The sequence below is a fragment of the Elgaria multicarinata genome, chromosome 11 (assembly GCF_023053635.1).
Source record: "Elgaria multicarinata webbii isolate HBS135686 ecotype San Diego chromosome 11, rElgMul1.1.pri, whole genome shotgun sequence".
Lineage (NCBI taxonomy): Eukaryota > Metazoa > Chordata > Lepidosauria > Squamata > Anguidae > Elgaria > Elgaria multicarinata.
The window spans coordinates 48457851-48483415 of NC_086181.1; the positions used below are offsets into that span (position 1 = coordinate 48457851).

At 56.1% G+C, this 25565-nt stretch overlaps 2 protein-coding genes across 3 annotated transcripts in view; both read left to right on the forward strand.

The window, feature by feature from the left end:
- Positions 1-25565, forward strand: part of AP1S1 (adaptor related protein complex 1 subunit sigma 1) — a 235158-nt gene that overhangs the window by 191950 nt on the left and 17643 nt on the right. The window lies entirely within an intron of this gene.
- On the forward strand, positions 6747-10812 carry TRIM56 (tripartite motif containing 56). 2 transcript variants are annotated; one of them, XM_063137488.1, is made up of 2 exons: positions 6747-6838; positions 7748-10812. In XM_063137488.1, exon 2 carries the CDS (start codon positions 7801-7803, stop codon positions 9874-9876), a length of 2076 nt encoding a protein of 691 aa, XP_062993558.1. In that variant the 5' UTR covers positions 6747-6838; positions 7748-7800; the 3' UTR covers positions 9877-10812. The 2 variants fall into 2 exon arrangements, with proteins under 2 accessions (XP_062993558.1, XP_062993559.1); XM_063137489.1 differs by having other exon boundaries at positions 7751-10812.

Here is a 25565-nt window from a genome sequence, read left to right on the forward strand (position 1 = left end):
GACCCTGGAGGTAGCCTTCAGGCATCACGACTAGTAGCCACGGACAGCCATCTCCTCCTCCTCCTCCTCCACGAATTTGCTGAATCGCTTTTTAAAACAGCCCACGCTGGTGGCCACCATGAGATCCAGCTCCAGTGATTGGGGAAACGTTGTCATGAAGTCCTTGCAGACCCAATTTAGGCTCCTGGGGGCGGGCAGGGGTTGACGGCTTGGCCCACCCAGGTGGCTTTCTCTGACAGGCCACCTGTCCCAGAGGCTGGGCTAGTAGACGGCTGAGCCATGAGCCCAGCTTGCCTGCTCCGGCTGCTATTCACCCGTTTCTCCTCAGGCCTAGAACCCCACAATTGGGGTGGGGGAGCATCTCTGGGTCTAGTTTGAGGTGGGCCTCCTGGTCACGAAGCTCTTGGCCGCATCCTGGCATGGCCGCCCTCAGCATTTTGGGGCTCAGAGCTGTGCCTTGGTGAAGCCATCGTCTGCCCCTGCCGCCCCTGGCCTTATAGGGATCGGAGGGGTCTGCCCTGTCCCTTGAAGAAGCTTCTTTCTGACACGGATCCAGATTTGGGCGACTGCAGTGAAAAGTGGGGTCCGGCTGCAGATGGGGCCTACTTGCTAAGTCCTGGGGCGTCTTTTCTGGGCCAGGAATAAAGTGGCGAATGCCTCTGAGCATGCACAGTGTATGTTTTCCTTTCCCAAAAAAAGCCTGCAGCCCTGTCTCATCCATCTGGGCCTGAAGCACTTTTAGGCTCTTTGGGGTGGGTGCGTGGGTGTCGGTGGATGTGTGGGCGCGCGCATGTCTTGGCTTCTTTACTCATTCCACCATGTTTATGAGCCTCTTTGGGATGGCACGAGATTGAGGCTTTTGTGGCCACTGACTCAGCATTGCCAAGAGCCTGCCTTTCTTTTGTATACGGGGTGGGGTGGGGGGCAAACTCAGCATTCTCTGCCGGCCCCTCGACAGCCCCGGCCGAATCTCTCTTCCCTAGTAATGCACCAGGTTTTTGCCCGTTGCCTTTAGCTGACTAAATTGCCACGGCCCAAAGCTTGCAGCTGCTCCTGGCTCTGTTCAGTCCCTGCCCTCACGCCACCCACCCCGGCCCAGCCAAGCCAGGAATAGAGCCGGTATCAGCCGCTGGAGCCTGTGCTTGATGAGAAATCCCCTTCCCTCCTTTTCCGGGCAGTCACCGATCAGAGGAAGCGTCTGGGGACAGGCGGGTGAGTGGGGGCGTCTCATCCCCTGTGGCTTTCATCTGCAGAAGCGAGAGCCTCTCCTGAGGCGCAGCATTATGGGCATTATTATTATTATTATTATTATTATTATTATTATTATTTATTTATTTATTTATATAGCACCATCAATGTACATGGTGCTGTACAGATTACACAGTAAATAGCAAGACTCTGCCGCATAGGTTTACAATCTAATAAAGTTGTAGTAAACAATAAGGAGGGAAAGAGAATGCAAACAGGCACAGGGAAGTGTAAACAGGCACAGGGTAGGGTGAAGCTAACAGTATAGAGTCAGAACAAACTCAATATTTAAAAGCTATAGGGAAAAGAAAAGTTTTTAGCTGAGTTTTAAAAGCTGTGATTGAGTTTGTAGTTCTCAAGTGTTCTGGAAGAGCGTTCCAGGCGTAAGGGGCAGCAGAAGAAAAAGGACGAAGCCGAGCAAGGGAAGTAGAGACCCTTGGGCAGGCGAGAAACATGGCATCAGAGGAGCGAAGAGCACCAGCGGGGCAATAGTGTGAGATGAGAGAGGAGAGATAGGCAGGAGCTAGACCGTGAAAAGCTTTGAAGGTCAACAGGAGAAGTTTATATTGGATTCTGGAGTGAATTGGAAGCCAATGAAGAGATTTCAGAAGTGGAGTGACATGGTCAGAGCGGCGGGCCAAGAAGATGATCTTAGCGGCAGAGTGGTGGACAGAGACCAGCGGACTGATGTGAGACGAGGGAAGGCCAGAGAGAAGAAGGTTGCAGTAGTCCAACCGAGAGATAACCAGTGCGTGAACGAGAGCCTTGGCAGAAGAGACAGACAAAAATGGTCGAATCCTGGCAATATTCTACAGGAAGAAACGACAGGATTTAGCTACTGCCTCGATATGAGGAATAAAGGAGAGCGAGGAATGAAATATAAAGCCAAGACTACGAGCTTCCTTGACCGGAGTAAGCGTGACATCGTTGACAGTAAGAGAGAATGAGAGGTGAGGAGAAGGTTTAGGAGGAAAAACAAGCAGTTCAGTTTTTGCCATATTAAGTTTCAAACGACGATGAAGCAGCCAGGCTGAGATATCTGAAAGACATGCCGAGATACGGTCGTGAACATCAGCACGGCCCAGACTTCCTGGTTGAACCGCGGGCTCAATTGAAGAAGCCGAGGGACCGTGGACGGACGCAGGTAAGGGAGAGGAAGGGGGGTTACCGGGCCCTGCCGCCGTCACCGCACGGGCGGCGACGGCGGCAGGGCCCGGTAACCCCCCCCCCCCCGCCCTCCTCTCCCGGCCTTACCTGGCGCCACTCCCCTCCACTGCGGAGCTCCGTTTTGGAGTCGGAGCTCCACGGCGAAGAGGAGCGGAGTATGGGCGGAGCGGCGCGGAGCGGCGCGGAGCGGCGCGGAGCGGAGCGGGCCGATCCGAAATTGCATCAGACCAAAGGTCCATCTAGTCCAGCATTCTGTTCCTACAGTGGCCAACCAGTTGCCCATGGGAAACCCACAAGCAGGAGACATGATAGGACTCTTCAAATACTTAAATAGTTGTCATACAGAGGAGGGCCAGGATCTCTTCTTGATCCTCCCAGAGTGCAGGACACGGAATAATGGGCGCAAATTACAGGAAGTCAGATTCTGGCTGGACATCAGGAGAAACTTCCTGACTGTTAGAGCAGTACGACAATGGAACCAGTGACCTAGGGAGGTTGTGGGCTCTCCCACACTAGAGGCCTTCAAGAGGCAGCTGGACAACCATCTGTCAGGGATGCTTTAGGGTGGATTCCTGCATTGAGCAAGGGTTTTTATTTATTTATTATTTCTTAATTACATTTTTTAACCGCCCAATAGCCGAAGCTCTCTGCGGTTCACAAAAATTAAAACCATAATAAAACAACCAACAGGTTAAAAGCACAAATACAAAATACAGTATAAAAAGCACAACCAGGATAAAAACCACGCAGCAAAATTGATATAAAATTAAAATACAGAGTTAAAACAGTAAAATTTAAATTTAAGTTAAAATTAAGTGTTAAATTACTGAGAGAATAGAGAGGTCTTCAGCTGGCGACGAAAGGAGTACAGTGTAGGTGCCAGGCGGACCTCTCTGGGGAGCTCCTTCCACAACCGGGGTGCCACAGCGATGGCCTTGTAGGCCCCTCCCAACTCTGCTATTCTATGATTCTATGACACGAATGTCACAACCACCCTCCCACCTTGGGACACTGTGATGCCATAGAGAATAATTCTGATCACACCTAGAATGCCTTCCCTTTGCCAGGGCTGAACCACAACTGGCCTGCCCAGCTCTGTGACCTGTGTGACCCAGGAAGCCTGCTCCACCAGTTTTGGTTCCTTCTCTCTGTTTGTGTGACCCTGAGTTCCACTTCCGTGTCTGAATCCTGTTTTGCTTTGATTATTTGGGTGTGGTTTCTCTGGTTCTGCACGTGTGGCCGGAGACAGGAAGGAGCAGGTGGGGGTGTGTGTGCATTCTTATGTAGGGTGGGTCGGCAGGTCCCGATCCCCAGAGATCCCTGGTACCTTGGAGAGCGTCAGAGCAAGAGTCACTCTGGCCAGTGAGGCACTTCATATAGTGCCATTGGCCCTTCTGCTCTTGGGTCTCCCTCAGGTGGCCTTCCCAGTCCGCACAGTGCTGGTTGGACCACCTGGACTGCAGCTGACCTCTACCACAGCCACGCTGGGCTGGAGCCAGAGAGGCCGGGATCCGCCTGCGGCTGCTTGACAAAGGTGAGCCATGACCTCCAGCCTCCACTCCCCTGGAGCCAAGCCACCCTCCAGACATGGCCCAGGTGGCCCTGGCACTGCCAGAGGTGCCACGGCTTCTGTGGGGACCCAGAGAGGCCACGCCAACACACACACAGCCACAAGACCTGGATTGTTTAGGCAGGTGGCCTCCGAAACTGAGCGAGGCTTGGAAAGGAGGCCACAGGCCACGGCCCACTCCAGGCCGTACTTGGGCTTGAGCCCCAGCGACTGGTGGCTCTTCTGGCTTTTCTGCCTGTGGTGAAGAGGAGGGGGTGGGGTGGGGCTCCTGCTGCGACCCACAAGAGGAGGAAATGTGGGCTTAAGCACGTGTGGCTTAAAAAGAAGAAACAAACCCAGTCTTTACATTTGTGCTAAAATGCCTTTTCGCTGAAGTGGAATTGCGTGAATATTTAAAAATGGATCTGAAAAGGCATTTTAAAACCCACAATCCTCCCCCCTGCTCCCCCCCCCCCCGCTAGAATGGTGCGCAAAGCGCTGAAGCCAAGAAGCCTGGCGAGGGCCAGGAACGACCCTGGCCACATCCAAAAGGGTTGTTGTATCCAAAAAGAGGCAAGGTAAAAGTACAAATATAAATCCTTTATTTAAAGTATGCCTTGCAAGGCCGGCAGCATAGCCGTATGCCTGACTAAGCCCTCTCAAATGCTATCCCCAATTTCCCCTTATAGATTGCCCAGCCTTCAGCTGCATCTAATCCTTGCTCTCTTAAAGATACAGTACTATACTATCTCCACATTTCTCCCCCTCTTAAGAAACCTCCATAATTCCACATCCCAACACTACATAACATAGTCTTAGTCCAAGCAGGTGGGTGTCTGACACGGACTGGCCGTCTTCCTGGTTCACTTCCCGGTTGGTCAGATCCAGCTGCTGGCATAGTCTCTATTGTGGGTGAAAAAGGCAAATCCTCGAACCCAAAATGGGTATCTTCATCATCTTGACGTCTACTGGAGCAAGATAAGAAGCATTCCACACACGTCCATCCGAAAGTTTATATGTACAAGGTCCTTTTCCCCTAATAATTTTAAGAGGAGATGTGAATCTTTGTTCTCCCTTTTGTAAAATCCCAGGTTTCCTAACTCGAACCAAGGAGTTGCACTGGAATGTTTGTTCCTTAGCACCACGACGTCCATCTGTGTATACTTTAGATTTCCTTTGTTTCTCTTTAACTTTCTCTCTCATCTCGGATTCCAAAGGTCTATCTGGTCTAGATTTTAACACTCCAGCCACATTCAATTTTGTATGCATCTCTCTGCCATGCAATAACTCTGCAGGTGACCTCTGTGTTGTTGCATGCTGTGTAGTGCTATACACTTGCAAAAAGTCAGTGGTGAATGTTTTCCATGCTTTCCCTTCTAACTTAGCTGTTTGTAAACTCTCTTTCAGGCTTCTGTTGAACCTTTCAATCTCCCCATTAGCTTGGGGGTAATACACAGATGATCTCCAATGAATAATATTACGTTCTTCTAAGAAAGTTTCAAATTCCACTGAAGTGAACTGGGCTCCATTATCTGAAACCAGTTCTTTTGAATTTCCTTCTCTACTAAAAACAGTGGAGAGGAAACTAATAACTGTAGCTGAGGTAGCTTGAGATGTAAACGCTACTTCTGGCCATTTACGATAATAATCAATTAAAGTGATAGCATAACGGCAATCAATTGGAGCAGCATCAAAAGGTCCTACAATATCAATTGCAACCTTTTCCCATGCAGCATCTGGAAGTGGAACTGGCTGTAATGGTGATGCAGGTGTTATTGCTGTCTTATCATGTAATCGACAAGTAACACATGATTTTATAGCTGCTTCCGTTTGAGAGTCCATTCCTGGCCACCAATACAAATCTCTCAATCTTTGCTTAGTTCTAACAATCCCTTGATGGGTCTCATGTGCCAAACTTATAAATAAAGACTGCAATTTCTCTGGCACAAGTACACATACCCATCCTGGAAAGAGAGTTCGTCACGTATTCTAAAATAAGGTAACAAAACAGGTTCAAGCTTTTTCTTATTACTAGGCCATCTACCTGTCAAAAATTCCCGTAACTTTTGTTGGATTGGACATGCCAAACATGCAGCTAAGAATTGCTCTTTTGTAACTGCATTAAGTGCACTAGTAATGATAGCAACTACGTCTTCATCACTTTCCAATGAATTCTCAGATGATGACAAAGGCAAACGGGACAATCAGCAGTCACATTTTTAGTCCCTGGTCTATATTCCATTTCGTATGTAAAAGACAGTTGTTTTGTTGACCATCTTGCGATGCGATCTCCTACTGGACCTGCTCCCTTTGTGGTTAACAGTGTTGTCAAGGGCTTATGGTCAGTACGCAGTTTAAATACATGGCCCCATAGATATGTTCTCCACATTTCTGTAGCCCAAACACAAGCAAGCGCTTCTTTTTCAATAGTTGAATATTTCCTCTCAGCTTCAGTAAGTGTTCTTGATGCAAATGCAACAGTCTTTTCCGGCAGCCCGCTTTTGTCGTTGGGAGAGGGAGGACAATGGGGCTCCGCAGGATCGTGTCGCTGTTTTCCTTCGGAAAGTTCAACTTTGGGGACTAATAGTAAGTAAACAAAGAGGGCAACTCCGGAGTAAACAGCTAGTGTGGCACGCCCACCCACCTCCCCAACCCCGCGAGAGAGGAGCCCCTCCTCCTCCTTCTGCCGCCGTGGCCTTTAGACTGAGCCCTGGGCGGCCGCCGCCTCTGGAGCCGCTCCGGGGCGAGTTTCACTTTCCATTCCGCCTGGCGCGGCCTCCGCCCCAGCAGCTGCCGCCTCGGGCGCTCCAAAGCAGCAGCAACGCGGGGGTGGGGGGCGCCGGAGGAGGAGGGCTGGGCGTTCAGCACACCGAGGTAACGTGCCTCCCCCCCTCGGGTCTCCTCCAGGACAGGCAGGCACTTGCCCGCTCCCGGGGAGCTCCCACGGGCCCAGGGCAGCCGCCCGCCGCCTTCCGGGTTCCCAGGGGCAGCGGCAGCGGCAGCAGCACCAGGCCAGCCCGGGAGCGGGCAGCCAGGCGGGCTGCATTTGCAGCCTGAGCGGCTCGGCGGGGGCGCCAGCTCGGAGGGTCTCCCTGGGGCGGGGGGTCCCGGCCGCTGTGCCGCGGAGAGCGCCCGGCTAGGGCTGGGTCGCAAGCGACCGCCGAGAGCGGCAGAGGCAGGAGCAAAGTGCGGCCTTTTGCGGTGCGCTGATTTCGGGGAGTTTGCAGTGCAACTCTGCACGTGCTCAGAGTATTTTAAAGAACTTTAAATTTAAAGAACCGCTCTGTGGTGGTTATTCTGGCATAGCCGGACTGTTGAAGCGCCGCATAGCGGCTGCTGGGGAGGCCGAGGAAGGCCGGGCGTCTATGGCCGGAGCGAAGCCACGCACGTGGCTCTAAAGGCCGCCGCCCGCCCCTTCGGACTGCCATTCCTGCCCCATAGCTTCCCCTGCCAGTCCCCTCCGCCCCATCCCGAGAAGCCCCTTTCCACCCCAGAGCCTGCTGCCTGCCACCCATTTGCCAGGGCTCAGCCAGACGAGCCGGGCTGCGCCCCCACCCCCGGCCGGGGAACCTCATCACCCCCCAGGCTGAAATCGGAATGTAGAAGGCCTCCTCCCTCCCTCCGTCTCCACCCCTTGCCTTTGATTTCCAGCGCCCCGATGCTCACCCAGCGCCCAATCTGAAATACAGGCTGCCTACCCCCGACCCACGACCCCCCCCCCCCGGTTGCACACACAGTCCAGCCGCTCACTTCCACATCTTCTCTCCTTCTTGCTCCCTGCAGCAGACCGGGGCTCAGCAGACACCAAGCCTTTGCCCCCCCCCCAACCCCCCCTTATGGCTACTAAAGCCTCCTCCCTCTCGGACGCCCTCTCCAGCGGTTTCCTGACCTGTACCATATGCCTGGAGCGTCTTCGCCAGCCCAAAATCCTTCCGTGCCTCCACACCTATTGCTATGGCTGCTTGGAGAAGCTGGCGGGCGGCAGGCGAGAGAAGAAGCCGGAGCTGCAGTGCCCCGAGTGCCGAGAGTGGGTGCCCCTCCCGGGCGGTGTCAACAGCCTCAAGACCAACTTCTTCATCAACGGCCTCCTGGACCTGGTCCGGCCCACGGGGAAGAGCGAGCCCACCTGCAGCCTGTGCCCACTGGTTGGCAAGGGAGCTGCCCAGCCGGCCGTCTCGCGCTGCTTGGACTGTGCCGACGACCTGTGCCAGGCCTGTGCCGGCGGCCACCGCTGCTCCCGGCTCACCCACGCCCACCGCGTCGTCGGCCTGGAGGGCTACCTCTCTGGGGAGCACGACGAGGAGGTCCGCGAGCGGCAGGCCTCCCGGTGCAAGGCCCACGTGGGGGAAGAGCTGAGGTTCTTCTGCACGCCCTGCGCCACGGCCCTGTGCCGGGAGTGCCGGCTGGGCCCCCACCTGCAGCACCCCTGCCTATCCCTGGCCGAGGCGGCCGAGGCACGCCGCCCCGTCATCGTGGGCCTCCTGTCCGGGGTGGAGGAGACAGTGTGTTGCATGGCCAGGGGCCGGGCCGGCCTGGTGGCGGAGGTGGAGCGGCTGGAGGCGCAGGACGCCCATGTCCGGAGAGCAGTGGAGGAGACGTGCTCCCAGGCGGTGGAGCGGCTGCTGCATCGGCAGGAGGAGGTGCTAGGCCAGCTCTCGGAGTACGTGGAGGAGCGGAAGAAGGCCTCGGAGGCCCTGCGCTCGGAGCTGGAGCTGCAGGAGCAGGTGGCCTCCAGCACGGTGGCTTTTGCCCAGAAGGTGCTGAGCCTGGGCCGGGAGGCGGAGATTGTCTCCTTGGAGCAGATGATCTCTGAGAGGCTGAGGCAGCTGCAGAGCTTCTCCTGGGAGCCCCTGACCTTCCGGTTGCCCCAGCTGGAAATCCACCCAGACCTGCACAGCAGCCACAGCCTCTTTGGCCTGGAGTTCGGTGAGGACGGGAAGCCCCTGGGGAGCCCGGAGTGCCCCGAGGAGGAGGCCACCAAGGCAGCCAAGAAGAAGAAGAAGCTGCAACAGCCGCCCGCTGCGGAAGCAGAGGACCCTCCTGGCCAAGGCGCCCCCCAGCCACGTGTCCAGGCGGAAGCCCCTGTTCCTCTTCCCAGGGAGCCAGAAGCCCCCCACCTCGCCCCCAAGCCCCTCTTCTCCTGCAGCTTCTGGGTGAAGACCTCCACCGACAAGAAGCGCCCCCACGTGACGGGCCTTTGCCCATTCGGTTCCAGCGAACTCCTGGTGGCCGACGAGCAGAACCGGAAGCTGAAGCGCTTCTCCCTGCAGGGGGACTTCAAGGGCACCATCCCAGTGCCGAGCGACGTGGCCCCGTTCAGCGTGGCTGCCATGGGCAGCAGAGTGGCCTTCACGGCAGGGTCGCATCTCTACCTCTTAAATGGGGAGGGAGGGCTCATGTGGCAGAAGGTGCTCCAGCTGGGACAGGCCAGCCACGCGGTGGCCACGGTGGGTGGTGACCACGTGGCAGTGAGTGTGGCCGGACACCTCGAGGTGTACGACTTGGAAGGGCGTCTGGTAGAGAAGATCGTGCCGGAAGGCATCGCGGAGAGGTGCCTGGTGTTTCTGGCCAGCTGGAAGGGGGGATTCGTGGCATCTGACTGGTACCGTCGCAGTGTGGTGATGTTCACCAGGAAAGGGGAACTGCTGGCTGAGTGGCGAGAGCAGCAGCTGGGCAAGTGCCAGCCTGGCGCAGTCTGCGCTGATGCCACGGGGACCGTCTACGTGGTGCTGCGGGAGGTGAACAAGGTGATTTCCTTCTCCAAGGGCAGGCAGGCGCTGGAGCCCTTCCTCGCAGCCGAGAACAGCATTGACAAGCCACGGGTGGCCACGGTTGCTGGGGATGGGCGCTTTGTGGTGGCCTTGAACAACGGGACGGTCCACGTCTTCAAGATACGGTATCAGGCCAAGTGAATGGGGACTGGGGCAGGATTGCGCTGGGGGAGCGTGGCCGAGCACGTGGCTTTTGGCGTGGGCTTGTTCCACGTGGGGGCAGGTGGCAGTTGCAGAGGCTGCCCAACCGGCAGAGAGGAGATCGTCTACTGTCACTGAAGGCTTCCCACTGAGGGGCGGGGTGGGCGTGGCTACGCTGGCTTCAAACATCCACTCTGCCTGTAATTTTTACCCCTGTCTCGTGGTCGTGGTTCGCTGTGAGGTGGATGTGTCTCTCCCCTGGGCAGCCTTGGTGGGTGGGTGGGAGCTGCTTTCAGCCTGCTTTGAGCATATAGCGCAGATGTGTTCTGACAGAAGAGAGCGAGGGCGCACACCTCAGAGCGCATCCCCGGAGAGAAGAGGTTGGTGAGGCCACGTGCTGTGCAGCCAAGGGGTGGTCACTATCGCCATGGCTTTCTCTGGGTGGGAGCTGCATTTCATTGCTGGAGGGACCTTGCGCCTGGATGACTTTGCCTGGCAGAACGGAAGGGGGATTTGGCTCCTGCTGCAGCAAGAACAACCAGGCTGGTTCCAAACGCAGCTCCCTTGAGAAGGTGTCTGTCTGGCTAACAACTGGAAACTCTCAGGGAATGCCCGCACCCACCCCACTCCACAAACGTGCTGCAGGAAACCACAGTGGTGCATCTAACGAAGAGACGGGAGTGGAGACACGTGTTTGGTTGCCCTAGAAAGCAGCCAAATCACAGAGCTTCCGTAAGACAAAAGTATTTATTGCTGCAACCATTAAGCATTCGAAAAACGAATGTGGAGCCGCAGTGAGTGGCACAAGGCCACGTGCCTCCTCTTGCAACAGCCCATAATGAGTTCCTGTCTTGGTGCCCCAGAAGTAGTGGTAAAACACTCACTTTCGGGATCGCTTTGCTCTTCCACTGGGTCCAGCTTAGTTCCTTTGGCCTGGATGGGGTGGGGGTGGGGGATGGGGCGAGGGAGTCTTACATGGGGGTGGGTGGGTGGGTGGGTCTCCTTTGCCAGTTGAGAGCAGAGGTCCCATTGGCTCTCCCAGGGCCTGAGAATGAAGCCTGCCTTACTGGAGGGAGAGAGGCAGAGGGAGATGGTCTAGAAACAACCAGGATGATCAGGGGTCTGGAAACAAAGCCCTATGAAGAGAGACTGAAAGAAGTGGGCCTGTTTAGCCTGGAGAAGAGAAGATTGAGGTGAGACTTGATAGCACTCTTCAAATACTTAAAAGGTTGTCACACAGAGGAGGGCCAGGATCTCTTCTCGATCCTCCCAGAGTGTAGGACATGGAATAATGGGCTCAAGTTAAAGGAAGCCAGATTCTGGCTGGACATCAGGAAAAACGTCCTGTTAGAGTAGTACGTCAATGGAACTAGTGACCTAGGGAGGTTGTGGGCTCTCCCACGCTAGAGGCCTTCAAGAGGCAGCTGGACAAGCATCTGTCAGGGATGCTTTAGGGTGGATTCCTGCATTGAGCAGGGGGTTGGACTCAATGGCCTTGTAGGCCCCTTCCAACTCTGCTATTCTATGAGATGGCACATGGTTGCGTGGGAGGGGCTTGTGTATTGCTCACCATCCTGCCCCCCCACCCCAAGACTGGGACAGCTGTGTAAAAAATGTGTATCCTGATTCTTCCCCATCCAGATATCTTACTACATTCACAAGGAGCGACGCTACAGAATTTAAGGCTAGCTTAGAAGAAAGGTGCGTTAAGTGTGGGGTTTGAAAAACTGAGATGTAACGTTCTTTCTAGATGCAATATTTAGGATTTCTTCATTTTCATTCTTTTGTTTGGGTTGCAGCTAATGAAAGGGTCTTAATGTGTGTGTGTTGTGTTTGGGAGGAAGGAAAGGCGCGCGCAGGACAGAAACTCCCAAGAGCAAAATGTAGTAATGAGGCATTCTGAACGTTGGGCCTGAATTTCATCAATTCTGCCATGTTTTGGCGGTGTGTGAAATTGAGTTTCAGTTCTGTTCCAGGGGAAGGAGAAGAAAAAGGAGGTGGTTGGCTGGCTGGCATCGTGCCGGGCCCCGTGAGCCATGCAGGCAGACTTAGTGTGCTGGGTGAGCAATGGGGTGTGACTGCAGCAGGAGGAGGAAAACGAAGACGAGTGTTCCCTCCCACGCCGGGTGGAGGCTGTCCTAATTTCTGACTAGGCAGGGAGGGAGGGAAGGAGAGGGAATCCCCACCATGGCCACAAGATGGCAGAGCTGAGCCAAGGCTCCTCGGCTTGGGGAGCCCCCCCCCCCCTTTCTCCCGCGTTTGGACCAGAAGGCCTTACATTTCGGGCTTTTGGGACAGAGGAAGGGGGAGAAGCCACTTTGCAAGGGCTCTTGTACTCTGACACAACTTCTGGCGTTGTCCAGTTGCCAAATGGTGCGGAAGTCATCTCTCTCTCTGTGATTAGAGAGGCAGACTCACAGTTTGAACTCCTCCATGACACAGTTTAAACGGGTGTCTTCCATCCATCAGCACCCAAGAAGAACAATGGAATCAGTGACCTAGGGAGGTGGTGGGCTCTCCCACACTAGAGGCCTTCAAGAGGCAGCTGGACAACCCTCTGTCAGGGATGCTTTAGGGTGGATTCCTGCATGGAGCAGGGGGTTGGACTCGATGGCCTTGTAGGCCCCTTCCAACTCTGCTATTCTATGATTCTATGATCTCTGAGGGCTGGTGCCCTCCCGCTTGTGCCTTCTGGAATAATTCTTTACATTTGTTCAGATATCTGTGGTATGTTCTCTTTTTGCTTTTGAATATAATGCAATAATTCCCTTTAAAAAAACACACATAACAAAACATGCCTCTTCCAGGATTGTAGAAATAATACTTCAGAAATAAATGATCTCCATAAAAATGTTTCTGCAGTCCTGAGATTCTGTAAGACGGCTGCTTTGTTTACTCTGATAGAAGTGGCCGGAGGAAGCTTGGGGAATTCAGCACAGGGCCCTTTGCAGAGAGGGCAGAAAGGGGGCCATTGGTGAAGCTGTGGCTCAGGAGCGGAGCTGCTGCTTTGCCCTGGTTCATTGCCTGGCAGCATCTGCGGGGGGGGAGGGAGGGGTGGTAGGAAGAACCCCAGAAAGCCGTTGCTGCCAGTCAGTGTTGGCAATGTGGCACTAGATGGCCAGAGGGGCTCTGCCTTGAGAGAGGGCCGCTTCCTGTGCCACAGAGCTCATCCTGGCCTGGCACTGTCCCCTCTAACGGAGGCCTGGCTCCTGCTGACGGCCCTGCGGGAGCTGTGCTGCCTTTCCTAGGCCCTGCTTCTGTGCACACCAGCGAGTCCAATGAGGCATCGCACAGGCGGTCTTGTGGGGGAGGGACCTCTCCTTGCACACCACAGTGATGAATGTGATGGGACGTCTTCGCATAATGGACTGGCAGCATTCGTGGCGCTCTGTGCCTCCAAGAGGGCAGTGTGTCACATGGACTAGAAACCTTAAAAGAGGCAAGCGCCACCATGGAACCGCTGTGAGTGACAAGGCCAGGTCCCAAAGCAATGGAGCCCTGGGGATGTGCTGTTGCCCCCTTGCCCCAAGTGCTTGGGTGGGCCGTGAGGTGGAGAGCGAAATCAGGCTGCCTTCAAGTGAGGGAGGGCTGCCACAGCGGGGGGCTTCCGCCCACCCCACCCCCAGATTGACTGGATACGTGCATGGTCCAGAGGCACGACAAAGCGGGGGCATTTCTGGATGCCCTAAACGGTTGTGGCTTAGGAGAGTGTGGCCCTTGGGAAAGGAGCCTGCTCTGTGCCCAGGACCCCGGGAGAGAGGCCAGCGGGGCGGAGCTGGCTGGAAATTTAATAGGGATAAATGCCAAGTTCTACATTTAGGAAATAGAAACCCAATGCACAGTTACAAAATGGGGGATACTTGGCTCAGCAATACTACGAATGAGAAGAATCTTGGAATTGTTGTAGATTGCAAGCTGAATATGAGCCAACAGTGCAATATGGCTGCAAGAAAGGCCAATGCTATTTTGGGCTGCATTAATAGAAGTATAGCTTCCAAATCATGTGAGGTCCTGGTTCCTCTCTATTCGGCCCTGGTTAGGCCTCATCTAGAGTATTGCGTCCAGTTCTGGGCTCCACAATTCAAGAAGGACGCAGACAAGCTGGAGGGGGTTCAGAGGAGGGCAACCAGGATGATCAGGGGTCTGGAAACAAAGCCCTATGAAGAGAGACTTAAAGAACTGGGCATGTTTAGCCTGGAGAAGAGAAGATTGAGGGGAGACAGGATAGCAGTCTTCAAATACTTAAAAGGTTGTCACACAGAGGAGGGCCAGGATCTCTTCTCGATCCTCCCAGAGTGCAGGACACGGAATAACGGGCTCAAGTTAAAGGAAGTCAGATTCCAGCTGGACATCAGGAAAAACTTCCTGACTGTTAGAGCAGTGCGACAATGGAACCAGTGACCTAGGGAGGTGGTGGGCTCTCCCACACTAGAGGCCTTCAAGAGGCAGCTGGACAAGCATCTGTCAGGGATGCTTTAGGGTGGATTCCTGCATTGAGCAGGGGGTTGGACTCGATGGCCTTGTAGGCCCCTTCCAACTCTGCTATGATTCTATGAAAGCGGCATCACGACACTAGTGGATCTCATGAACGCATAAGTAGAAAGGGGATGCCAAGGGATCCTGCGCATCGTGGTTGGTGCCAAAAGGGGCAACCTCTCCAGAATGGGGGGAGCTGAAAGGGAAAGTAGCAAGGGCTAAATCCTGCGTGAATACTTGGGGTGAGCTCAAAGCCACCAATGCTGCCACTGGGGCCTTGAGGCCAAAGTCCTGGCTGCCCCACAGCCCAGCTCCCGCTCCCCCCCCCTGAGTGGCAGGTGACAGGGGCCGCTGCAAACGGTCCCCTGTCAGTATCTGGCCAAGCAGGGCAGCCTGGTTGCTGCAAAGGCCGTAACCCTCCTACTTTTAAAAAGCCTTTTCTAGGAGGAGGCCCAGCGTGCACCTGGTCACAGACGCTCACTTTGCCATCCTCAGTTTGAAAATGGGTTCTACTCTCCTACGAGAAAATGGTGCTTATTCCCAAGAAATAGGATCAGTATCAAGGCAGGAGAGGCGAACTCTGTTTCATTCCTGCTGTCCCTCGCAGTGGTGGTGGGCTTAACATGGGGAAACTGCTCGGAGCATTTATCGCTTTTCATTCAGACTGGCAAGCAGGGTTTTGTTTTGCTCTGAAGTGCCAGGAATGAGGGTGGGGAGAAGCAGCCAGGGCTGCCTCAGACACTTCCCAGCTGAGGCTCCTGCCTGGCCGCTTGGGAAGGAGGGAGCCAAGCACAGGGGTCCCAGTGGCAGCCCGGCCCTTGCCTCCGGAATGTTGGAATTCGCCATCGGGGCATCGTTCCCTGAAATGCTCTTAATCAGCAAACTCTGCTGAAATGAAAGCGGGTTCCCCCTCCCCGCCCCTCTTTCCATGACACAGGGACTGCGCACATTCAGCCAACCGCAAGTTACACAACCTGTTGCATAACCGTGAATTCCTACATGCCAAATCGCTCCCAATCCGCACAGAGTGAGAGGCGGTGGCCTGCTCCCAGGGTGCTTCAGTCGGTGACCTCGGAGAAGCCTTGGGGTTTTGAGGAAGTTACGCACTGGTGGCACTTGGGCCCTGAATGGCACTGCCAGGGCCATCAGCAGGTGCAGGGCTGCCCACGAGTTGCTGTGTGTGAGTCTTGGGAGCCCCCGGGCTGGCTAAGGCGTGCAGGTGCATGGCTTGGCCCAGAGCGGTGACCTGAACGCACATGACGCAGCCGCCTGTGAGGAGGGGCCCTCGCTCAAGGGCCAGGCGCCGGCTTCTTGTGTGAAAAAGTCTCCAGCTGCCCAGTGAGAAGGATCAGGCCGCTGGCGATGGGGAAAGGCCTCTTGATGCCGGGGACCCTGGAGAGCTGTTTACTGCCAGTCCGAGTGGTGGGGCGGCCATAGAATCATAGAATCATAGAATAGCAGAGTTGGAAGGGGCCTTTAAGGCCATCGAATCTCCGGCCTCTACAAGGGCGGGGGCTGTCTTGGCCCTTCAGCTGCACATGGGGCGCCAGGATGCTGCCCACGAGCAAGACAGGCGGACATGGGCGCTGGGCTCTGGGGCAGAGGCTCTTCCTGCCTGGGGGCCAAATTCCATCTTGCAGCAGCTCTCGGGATGGGTGGTGGAGAGGGCGTTCCCCTGTGGGCGAGGCTGAAGGCCAAGGCGGGGTGCAAAAACACAAAGAAGGCCGGCATGTTGCAGCGTGAAGCGCTTTCTACCAGGAACAGAGCCTTTAGAGAGGCTGCTCAACCTTTTGTAATTGGGGTGGGGAGCCATCAATGCTCGGGGGTGGGGGGCGGGGAAGAGGCATAGCCACCTGGGGAATCTCAGAAGGCTGGATGGGGACCCTGGCCCTGAGGTTCTGCCTCAGTGGGTGTTAAAGATGGCCCTGTGAGCTGGCTGTCCCTGAGCGGGGGCGGGGGAGGGATAAATGGATGCTGCAGCAGCTGATGGATGGCCTGTGAAAGCGCCCCCACCAACCCTCCCAGAGTGCCGCATCCTGGCAACAGCAGGGGCCCTGTGGGACTTGCTCTTGCACAGCTCCTCCTAAGTCCCAGGAGGGCTGTGCAGGAGACCTCCTCCACCTCCAAAACACGTTCAGCCCTGAGCAGTGGCCTGGGCCGAAGGGGGGGGGGCGCGTCAGATGCTGCACCTCATGTTCTGCCCCCAAATATCCTGGGCCAAATCTACTGCCCGTTTTTCATCTCCAGCACAGGGAGCACAGCCCCCCCCCCCCCCCGCAGGCCATCATCATCATCATCATCATCATCATCATCATCATTGCTATTGTTGTTATTGTTGCTATTGTTATTGTTATTATTTACATTTGTATACCGCCCCATAGCCGAGGCTCTCTGGGCGGTTTACATATACTCAACATGCATTTATTTGCTGTGGTTTCCAGGGCGTGAAGCCCTTTGCGGCCTTCTCCCGGCCTTGGTCATTACAGGTCCCTGGCTGGGGCAGGTTCCTCCTGGCTCAGCTCCTCAGCAGCCGGCCTGGGAGGGAGGGAAGGCGGCCGTGACTCAAGCAGCCTGGTTGCGGTGAGGAGAAAACCCTCCCCTGCGCCTCCTGCCTGCCCCCACCCCGCCTCGTGTTTAGTCACGTTGAACTCCAGGTGCGCCTGTCCTCTGAGGCCTCGCCCGGGAATTGCTTTGCAAAACCATGTTCACAAACGATCTGGAATTAGGAGTGAGCAGTGAAGTGGCCAAGTTTGCCAATGACTCCAGATTATTTAAGGTTGTTAAAACACAAAGGGATTGTGAAGAGCTCCAAAGGGATCTCTCCAAGCTGGGAGGGTGGGCGTCCAAATGGCAGATGCCGGTCAATGGAAGCAAGTGCGAAGGTGATGCAGGTTGGGGGGGGGGGGAAACCAACCTCAAGAATAACCTGATGGGATCTGAGCTGGCGGGGACTGAACAAGAACGAGATCGTGGGGTTGTGGTGGATAGCTCGATGAGAATGTCCACGCAGTGTGGGCTGCTGTAAAGAAGGCAAACTCCATGTTAGGCTTGATAAGAAAAGGAATTGAGAATAAAACTGCCAGTATCCTACGGCCTTTATACACATCTATGGTGTGACCACACTTGGAATACTGTGTGTGGTTCTGGTCACCACACCTAAAAAAAGATATTGTAGAGCTGGAGACAGTGCAGAAAAGGGCAACTCAAATGGCCAAGGGGCTGGAGCATCTCCCCTGTGAAGGAAGGTTGCATCAACTGGGATTGTTTAGCTTGGGAAAAAGGAGGCCAAGGGGAGACATGATAGAGGTGTACAGAATGATGCATGGTCTGGAGAATGTGGGCAGGGAGACATTTTTCTCCCTCTCTCAAAATACTAGAACCCACTGGAGTCATTATCCCATGAAGCGGATTGGTGGGAGATCCAGGACAAATACAGCGCATAGTTAAACTATGGAATTCACTACCAGAAGATGTAGTGATGGCCACCCATTTGGATGGCTTTAAAAGGGAGATGGATGGATTCCTGGAGGAAAAGGCCATCAATGGCTACTAGCCCTGATGGTTACGTGCTGCCTCCAGTGTCCGAGGCTGTAAGCCTGTGTGCACCAGTTGTTGGGGAACATGGTCGAGAGGGTGCTGTTGCACCATGTCCTGCTTTGTTGTCTCTGGCTGATGGCTGCTTGGCCCCTGTGTGAACAGAGTGCTGGACTAGATGGACCCTTGGTGTGATCCAGCCTCAGGGCTCTCCTGATGTTCTCAACCATTGACTGCTGAAACTAGAGTTCCTGCTGCATCCAGCTGCTGCTGCTGGTGTTGGTGTTAGTAGTGCATGGAGGGGGCGGGCGGGGTGGGGGGCATCAGAGGAAGCTCTCCCCCCTCCCCCCTCCAGAGCAGCCCTCATCTTCTTCCCATGGAGTGGTGGAGGCTACAGAATCAGACCCAGCTCCCTCCACATGTCTGCCAGCCTTGGGGAATCCTCCCTCCCTGCCTCCCTCCCTCCCTGCCTCCCCACCCCACCCCGCCCAGCCCCGTCTGCCTGCCTGCCAGCCAGGAAGTTGCCCAGTCCAAGCCTCAGAGCCCTCAAACCGAACAGGCCACGACCAAGCCTGGGGAACGTCACCTCTGTCCTGGGGCTGTGGGGATGAGTCTGTGTCGGGTGAGGGGGCTGAATGCTGCTCTTCCCGGCTGGGACACGGGATGAGAGCTGCTCAGAGGACCTGCCTGAGTCATGGCTGGAAAAAAACAGAGGAGGAGGCCAGGGGTGGGGGGCTGCCCCCGGCTGGCAAAGGAGCGGCCCTTGTGGGAAGCCTGAAGGAGACTCTCCAATTTGCTTGTGAATTCCTGCTCTGGGCAGATCCAGAGCCCTTCTCCAGAGTCTGACCCAGCCTGGCTCCGCTTTGCCCAGTCTTCTCTGCTCAGACTGGCAGCAGCAGCTCTGCAGGGTCTCCAGCAGAGGAGGGAGGGAAGGCAAGAGGGTCTCTTCCCAGCCACGGAACAAACACAGAGCCTTTGGATGGTGGGGGTGCTCCTGTCCTGAGCGGGGCTGGGGGGGTACTTCTGCATGCAAAGCAAGGGCTCTACCACTCAAGGCTGCCCCCTCTTCTTCCTCCCCTGCCCCCCATTGTGATGGGTGTGTGTGTGTGCCAGCTGGCCCTCTCTGCTGCCAGGCCGGTTTCCTTCTGTAGTGCATCTGTTGATGACACCCACCGCAGTCCACGTGGCCACAAGGGACCTGGTGTTTAGGGACATGGGAAATGGCCTTCGACTGTTTGCCTTGGTCCATCTGGCCCAGTGTTGCCAACACTGACTGGCAGCCGTGGCGCTCTGCCCTCTGGGGTTTCAGGCAGGCTTCCTCCCTAGGGAAGCAGGCAGATGGACCCGGGACCTTCTGCAGGCAAAACAGGGGCTCGACCCACTATGTGGCACCTATGGCCACGGTCCCTGCGCTTCCTAGGATCCCTTGAAGCTCCTGTGCTTTTGAGGGGCCCTGTGGAAATCTACCGTTTCCCTCATGCCCCCTCCGCCTCCTCCTCTTCCCCATGGCCCCCCTCTTTCCTCCATCCATCCATCTCGCTGCCCATCCTGAAGCCCCCAGCCACCCAGCTGCCTCCTCCTCATTGGAAACCCCCTGCAGCAAGAGCAGCCCACTCACCCTGGGGGAACCCCCTTGGGCCTTCCTTCCAGGCCTCTGGGCTTCGGGCTGTGCTGAGAACCCCCTCAGGAAGCATCTGGAGGAAACGAGGCCTGGTCTAAGAGCCTGGCGGGAGAAGGTAGGCAAACAGGAAGGCGGCTGGCGGGATGCTCAGACGCACCACAGTGCCAGAGATAACGGCCGCACCAGTGATGCGGATCGGAGGAGCCACAGCCGGGAATTCCTGGCCCGCGTCGTTATGGGAGGTTCAGAATGATTCACTGGGGGCAGGCAGTGCACGTGAGGGGGGGGGTGCTCTTGGTTGGACCTCTGAGGGCCTGGCGGTGGCCACGGCTGTCCGGGAGTGGCCCTGCCCCTGAGCTGGGATGGGACCTCTTCTGAAACTGCTGCCCTGGGACTCAGCCAGCCCTCAGGGTCCATCCAGCCTAATACTCCCCTGACTATGCTTCACCGGATGGGGTTGCAGCTGCAGCGGTGTGTTGTAGGTTTGAGCGAATGCCGGTGCTTTCTGGAACGTTTTCTGCCTTGATTACCGCATCGGTTTTCATTACATGAATGTTATTGTTTATGCCACCTTGGGAGGTCTCCCGCCTGAACGTGTTGCGCATGAATAAAAGTACAGGAGTACTGTTGGCAGCTCTGGCTGCTGTCCAGGGCTCTCCGGTCCATGCTCAGGCAGGGCTCTCGCTCTCATAAGGACACCAGAAGGGCTCTGAGGCTGGACCAGACCAGGGGTCCATCTAGTCCAGCACTCTGTTCACACAGTGGGCAGTCAGCTGTCCACCAGGGAACCACAGGCAGGCCAAAGTGCAGCTGCACCCCCTATCCCTGTTCCCCGGCCACTGGTGTACGTGGGCCCACTGCCTCTGGTCCTGGAGCTGGCACATAGCCAGCGGGAGGAGCAGCCCTCGAACTACATGAGTTTGTCCAGTCCCCTTTGAAAGCCGTCTGAAGCAGGTTCCACTGGCTCCTTCTTCCCCAGGCTCGCTAAGGCAGCCCCATCTGTCAGGCCTGCAAAGCGGGTGTTCTGCCACCAGCCTTGGGCCTCTCTCCCCACACTCAGCTACTCGCTGTGAGCAGCTCGGCTTTAGGTTCCTACCAAAAATAGAACCTCCACACCGAGAGGCAGTTTACCTGTGTTGAGCAGGCACCAAAAGAAAGAACAGCAGCAGGTTGCCTTCCTCTTCCAGAGGAGCTCCATGCAGCTTCTGACTGACCCTTGTTGGAAGCAAAACACTGGGCAAGGTAGCCCCCTTTTGGTCTGATCCAGCAAAAGGCAGCCTCATGGAGGCACCACGGAATAGGAGGCAAGGCCTCCATGTCCCCTCAGGGTTGATCAGGACCTGACAGGCCTTGTGGGCCGTGGGCTCTGGGGAATGCTGGGCTGAGGCAGCCCCCGAGGGTATTTCAACCCCACCCTTTTAATCGCACTACTGGCTCCTGTTCCCTTAACCAGATGGCCGGCATCTTTTTCCAATTGCTGGAAGCCCACCTTGAGATGGGCGGGTTCATAAAGCCTCTGACCATGTGCAGGCTGCCTTTCCCGTTGTTTGTATCTGTGGCAAAGGAACTTGGCTGCTAAGTCAAGCCCTAAATGGCTTGGGGCCAGGTTATTTGAAGGAACGCCTCCTCCCATATGTACCTGCATGGACCTTAAGATCATACACAGGGGTCCTTCTTCGTGAGCCCCTGCCAAAGGAAGTGAGGTGGGTGGCTACTAGGAGCAGGGCCTTCTCTGCTGTGGCACCCTGGCTGTGGAACGAGCTCCACACCGTAGAGAGGTTCGCCTGGCGCCTACACTGTATTCCTTCCATCGCCAGCTGAAGACCTTTTTATTTTCTAAGTATTTTAACACCTAATTTAACTTAAATTTAAACTTTGCTGTTTTAATTCTGTATTTTAATCTTATATCAATTTCTGCTGTGTGGTTTTATCCAGGTTGTGCTTCTTATATTGTATTTTGTATTTGTGTTTTTAGACTGTTGGTTGTTTTATTATGCTTTTCATGGTTTTAATTTTTGAGCTTCGGCTTTTGGGCAGTATAAAAATGTAATAAATAAGTCAGAAGGCCTGGCGTTTGGGAAGGTTTGAGCCCCGGAACCTCTCCCTTTAGCCCTTAGGCGTGTCTCCCACCCCCAGAGCGCACCACGGCCACCCCCTGGGGCTCTGCGACCACATGTCAGCCCTGTGGCTGGGCCTGCCTTTATTGGAGCTGGGACTGAGTCGAGTCTGCCTGCGAGCCAGACATAACGGGCCGGAGGCTGGCTGGTGCGGGAGCATCTGTGAATCACAAACGGCTCATCGGGCAAAAGAGAGGAGGACTCCAGGACTCCTGGGTTCTCTAGAAGCTCTGGGGGGGGTGTGTCACTGGGAGCCTGCGTTAAGGCCCTGGCTCTTCATTCTTGGAGGACATGAAGTTGGAATACAGTCTTCTGAGCATGTACAGAGTGTTTCCCCATCAACACCCAGTAGCCCTCTTCTAGCCAAAACTCCGAGGCCAAAGGTCAGGGCTCCCGAGCACATCTTTCCAGAAACGGAGAGGCAGGAGGCGCAAGGCACCGAGAAGGAGGGCACTGTGGGCTCAGCCCCAGCTTCGGCTGTTGTCTAGACGTGTGGGGCACACCCCATTTTCTGCCTTGCCTGTGGCTGACACACCCATCTCACTCTCCAGACAGTAAATATTTGCCCATAGTCCTGCTGCCCATGGGTGCCTGCTCTTAAGCAAACATCACTGGGAGATGGAAAAGGGGCCAACCCGGAGAAGCCGGATGGACCAGAGGAAAGAGCAGGGGGTTGGACTCGATGGCCTTTTAGGACCCTTCCAACTCTACTATTCTATGATTCTATGAAAGGTGGGCTAAAACCCTAACTGAGACCTCAGTTATCCCAGTTTTACCTGCAGTCCTGGAATAATCCGGAGGACCGTGGGCAGTGTGGGCACCTGTCCTGGTTTCTTCCCTCCTCCCCATGAGTAGTGGGGTTCATCGGAGGGAAGAAGATGGGGTGGGGGGAGTCCAAGGCCATTGGGGGTGGGGTGGGGAGTGGGGTCGGGGCTTTTTTTTTTAACCTTAATTTTCACTGGAGTGCAAGTGCGCTCCAGCTCTTCCTCTTTTTTCTTTTTCTTTTTAATGGCCGCCACGACACGCATGATGCCCGGTATGCAGGGCGACGATCCTGGAAGCAGTTAAGTCCTGGATCCCCCCCTCTCCCTCCCTCTACACTCGTAGGTGTAGAAAGGGCCTGTGTGAGGCTTTGGCCAGGGCAGGGAGAGAAACACCAGCGTCCGGCCACAGGAGAGTGGGTGGGTGCTGCAGGGATGCCCCGGGCCAGGCTGGGCTGGGCAACGGTCCAATGGCCACCCCTGGTCTGGCCCTCTCGGCAACCTCCTGACCCAGGAGGGTTCTCCTCCGCACGGCCAAACAGGCTGTCGCTTAGCAACAGCCGTGGAACTGTGCTGCTGTTCCAGAAAGTCCTCTGGCTGCAGCCTCCCCCCCACCGTATAAACCCTCCCCCTCCTCCCTGCTTCGTGACACAGTGGCGGAAGCTGTGGCCGCTACGTGGGAATGCCGCCTCGCTCTCCACCCGTCGGCCCCTTTATGGCCGGGAGCCCCTGCTGGGGCCATCTGACCAGTGGCCTTGGAATGTCCTAGCCTGTGGACCACTCATTCCCTCCCCCCTCGGACAGCTCCTCCAGGCAGATGTTCCTGGGTTCTTTCTAGGGGGCTCTGGGGGCCGGTGCATGAGTCAAGGCAGACACTCACACACCAGCTATGAGGCAGGAGGGCCGCCAAGGATCTCCCTGCCTGGCCGGTCTCTTCATTCCAGCGCTGGGAATCAGGCCCGGGCGCCTTGCCCCCGGGGAGACTCGCAGGGCAAGTGTGGGAGTGCTGGGATATTTTGGGCCTGTGAGGTGTGGCCAGAAGCCAGGACCGAAATAGCCGCCTGATGGGCTCAGCGTTTCATTCATGCCTGTGCTTATACAAGGGTGGAAAATGCAGGGGGCCTGTTCTGCTACACACCCCGGACGGACGGGGGAAGCCTCTGCGTTCTCGGCCAACTGAGTGTGTTGCAACCACAGGAACGCACACACGCATGCGCACAGCCTGCTCTGCACGGTCTCCCTCGCTCTCAGAGTTTGGAGTGGACGGCTCATGGGGCAGAGATGCGTCGCTACAGTTTCTGAAACTCAGCCGTGCCTTTGCACATTGCAGATGGTGCTACAGACGTGCGGCAGAGGCACAGCTCTACGCCAGGCCCATGGCCCCGGCCAGATGTGGCCCTTAGTGGGTTACACTCTGGGCGTGTACAGAGTGCCATTCCAAAGTGCCACAATAAGCCCTAGGCTTTATGGCAGGACTTTTGCGCATACAGCCCCTCGTCTTACCCACAGAAGCACACACGTGGAGGCGGTTTCCCTAGAGGGGTTCAACACCCCACCCCACCCATTTCCTGCCCTCCTGCCCTCCTGCGGAGTGCTAGGATTGCCACATCCTGAGAAGCCATCTGGGGAAGCCAGAGGCTGCGGGAGATTCCCACAGTTGCAGAGCAGTGGTTGTGTCATGAGAAGGGACCGGGTTCACGGTGTCCCCCGGTCACTGGAAAATCTGCCTCGGCAGCAGCAGCGCTCCGTGCTCCCTCGCCCTTCCCCATCAGGGGCCCTGCTGCTTGCAGCAGCAGAGGCTCCGAAGTGCTGAGTCAAGGCCCCACATGCGAGGCCGGCCAAAGGTAGCCCATCGGCTTGCGTGCCGCGGGATGACTAACGATTCCCCCTGAATTCTGGATCCCTGATTTAGCAGAAGTCGAGAAGAGAGAGAGATGGGAGCAAAATGATCCATTCCTTCATGCCACAGCCCTGAGCTTTTGGACCCCCAGAGCACCATGCTCAAGTCGCAACCGTCAGCCTCACCTAAGAGGCCCAGGGAAGCCCATGCAGAGGCAGAGGCTCACCAGTGTCAGAGAGCGTGGCACATGCTGGCCAGTGCACTGGCTGAGGGGACAAGCCACGCGCTTCTCCGGGCCTGTCCACAAAGCAGTCCAGAGGGGAAGCGAAGGGTTGTGCCAGCCATCTCCCTCTGGCACGGGCAGCGACTGGAGCAGAGGAAGGGCTGAAGGGCCCTCGGGCAGCAGCTGAGGAACAGGAGATGATCCCTGGTACTGGATCGGACCCTGGCGCTCTGTTCCCAGCGTCCAGTAAGAGGCTCACAAGTAGGACATGAGTGAAGGAGCCCCCACCCTTGCCTGATCACGTACCCCAGCATCCAATGTCCATAGGGATAGGACTCCTGACTCTGAGGGTAGCATAGAGCTTCATGAGCAGGACCCACGGGCAGCCTCCTCCTCCTCCTCCTCCTCCTCCTCCTCCTCCATGCACCAGTCTAATCCTCCCTTTAAAACATCCAAATCAGTGGCCATTGCTACATCTTGTGGCAGTGAGTTCCATAGTTTAGGTCTGCGCAGTGCGGTACTTGCCTGGTCCTGCAGGGCCTCTTTATGCCTTATCACAGTGACACCTTCCACCTTGAAACTCAAGGCGGCTTTCCAGTGGTTGGGGGTTCCCAGCGGGTCCCCCATCCAGGCACAGCCCAGGACTCGGGGTGTTTAGCTTCAGGCATGGGTGGCTGCTTCACCTGCCACAGACCTAGGGAGGCTGCCACAGACCTAGGGAGTCAGTTCCCTAGGGAGGTTGTGGGCTCTCCCACACTAGAGGCCTTCAAGAGGCAGCTGGACAACCCTCTGTCAGGGATGCTTTAGGGTGGATTCTTGCATTGAGCAGGGGGTTGGACTCGATGGCCTTGTAGGCCCCTTCCAACTCTGCTATTCTATGATTAGACCGTGAGGCTGCCGCCACTCAAGCTGCGTGTGTGCGGTGTGCCAGAGTCTGTGTGAAATGCCCTGGCTGGTGACCTCATGAGCCCAGTGCCAGGGGAGAGGGCTTTTCTGCCCTACCCTCGGGCGGCCTGGGGACCCTGGAGGCCTTTGGGGACCTTGGAGGTCCACACCGGGGAACTGGTGGGGCCTTTGGGCCGATCTAGCTGCAGGGCAGCACGGCTCCGCACGGGTG

Excerpts from the sequence above, each read along its gene's own strand:
- TRIM56 (XM_063137488.1), top strand. The coding sequence starts at position 7,801 with ATGGCTACTAAAGCCTCCTCCCTCTCGGACGCCCTCTCCAGCGGTTTC.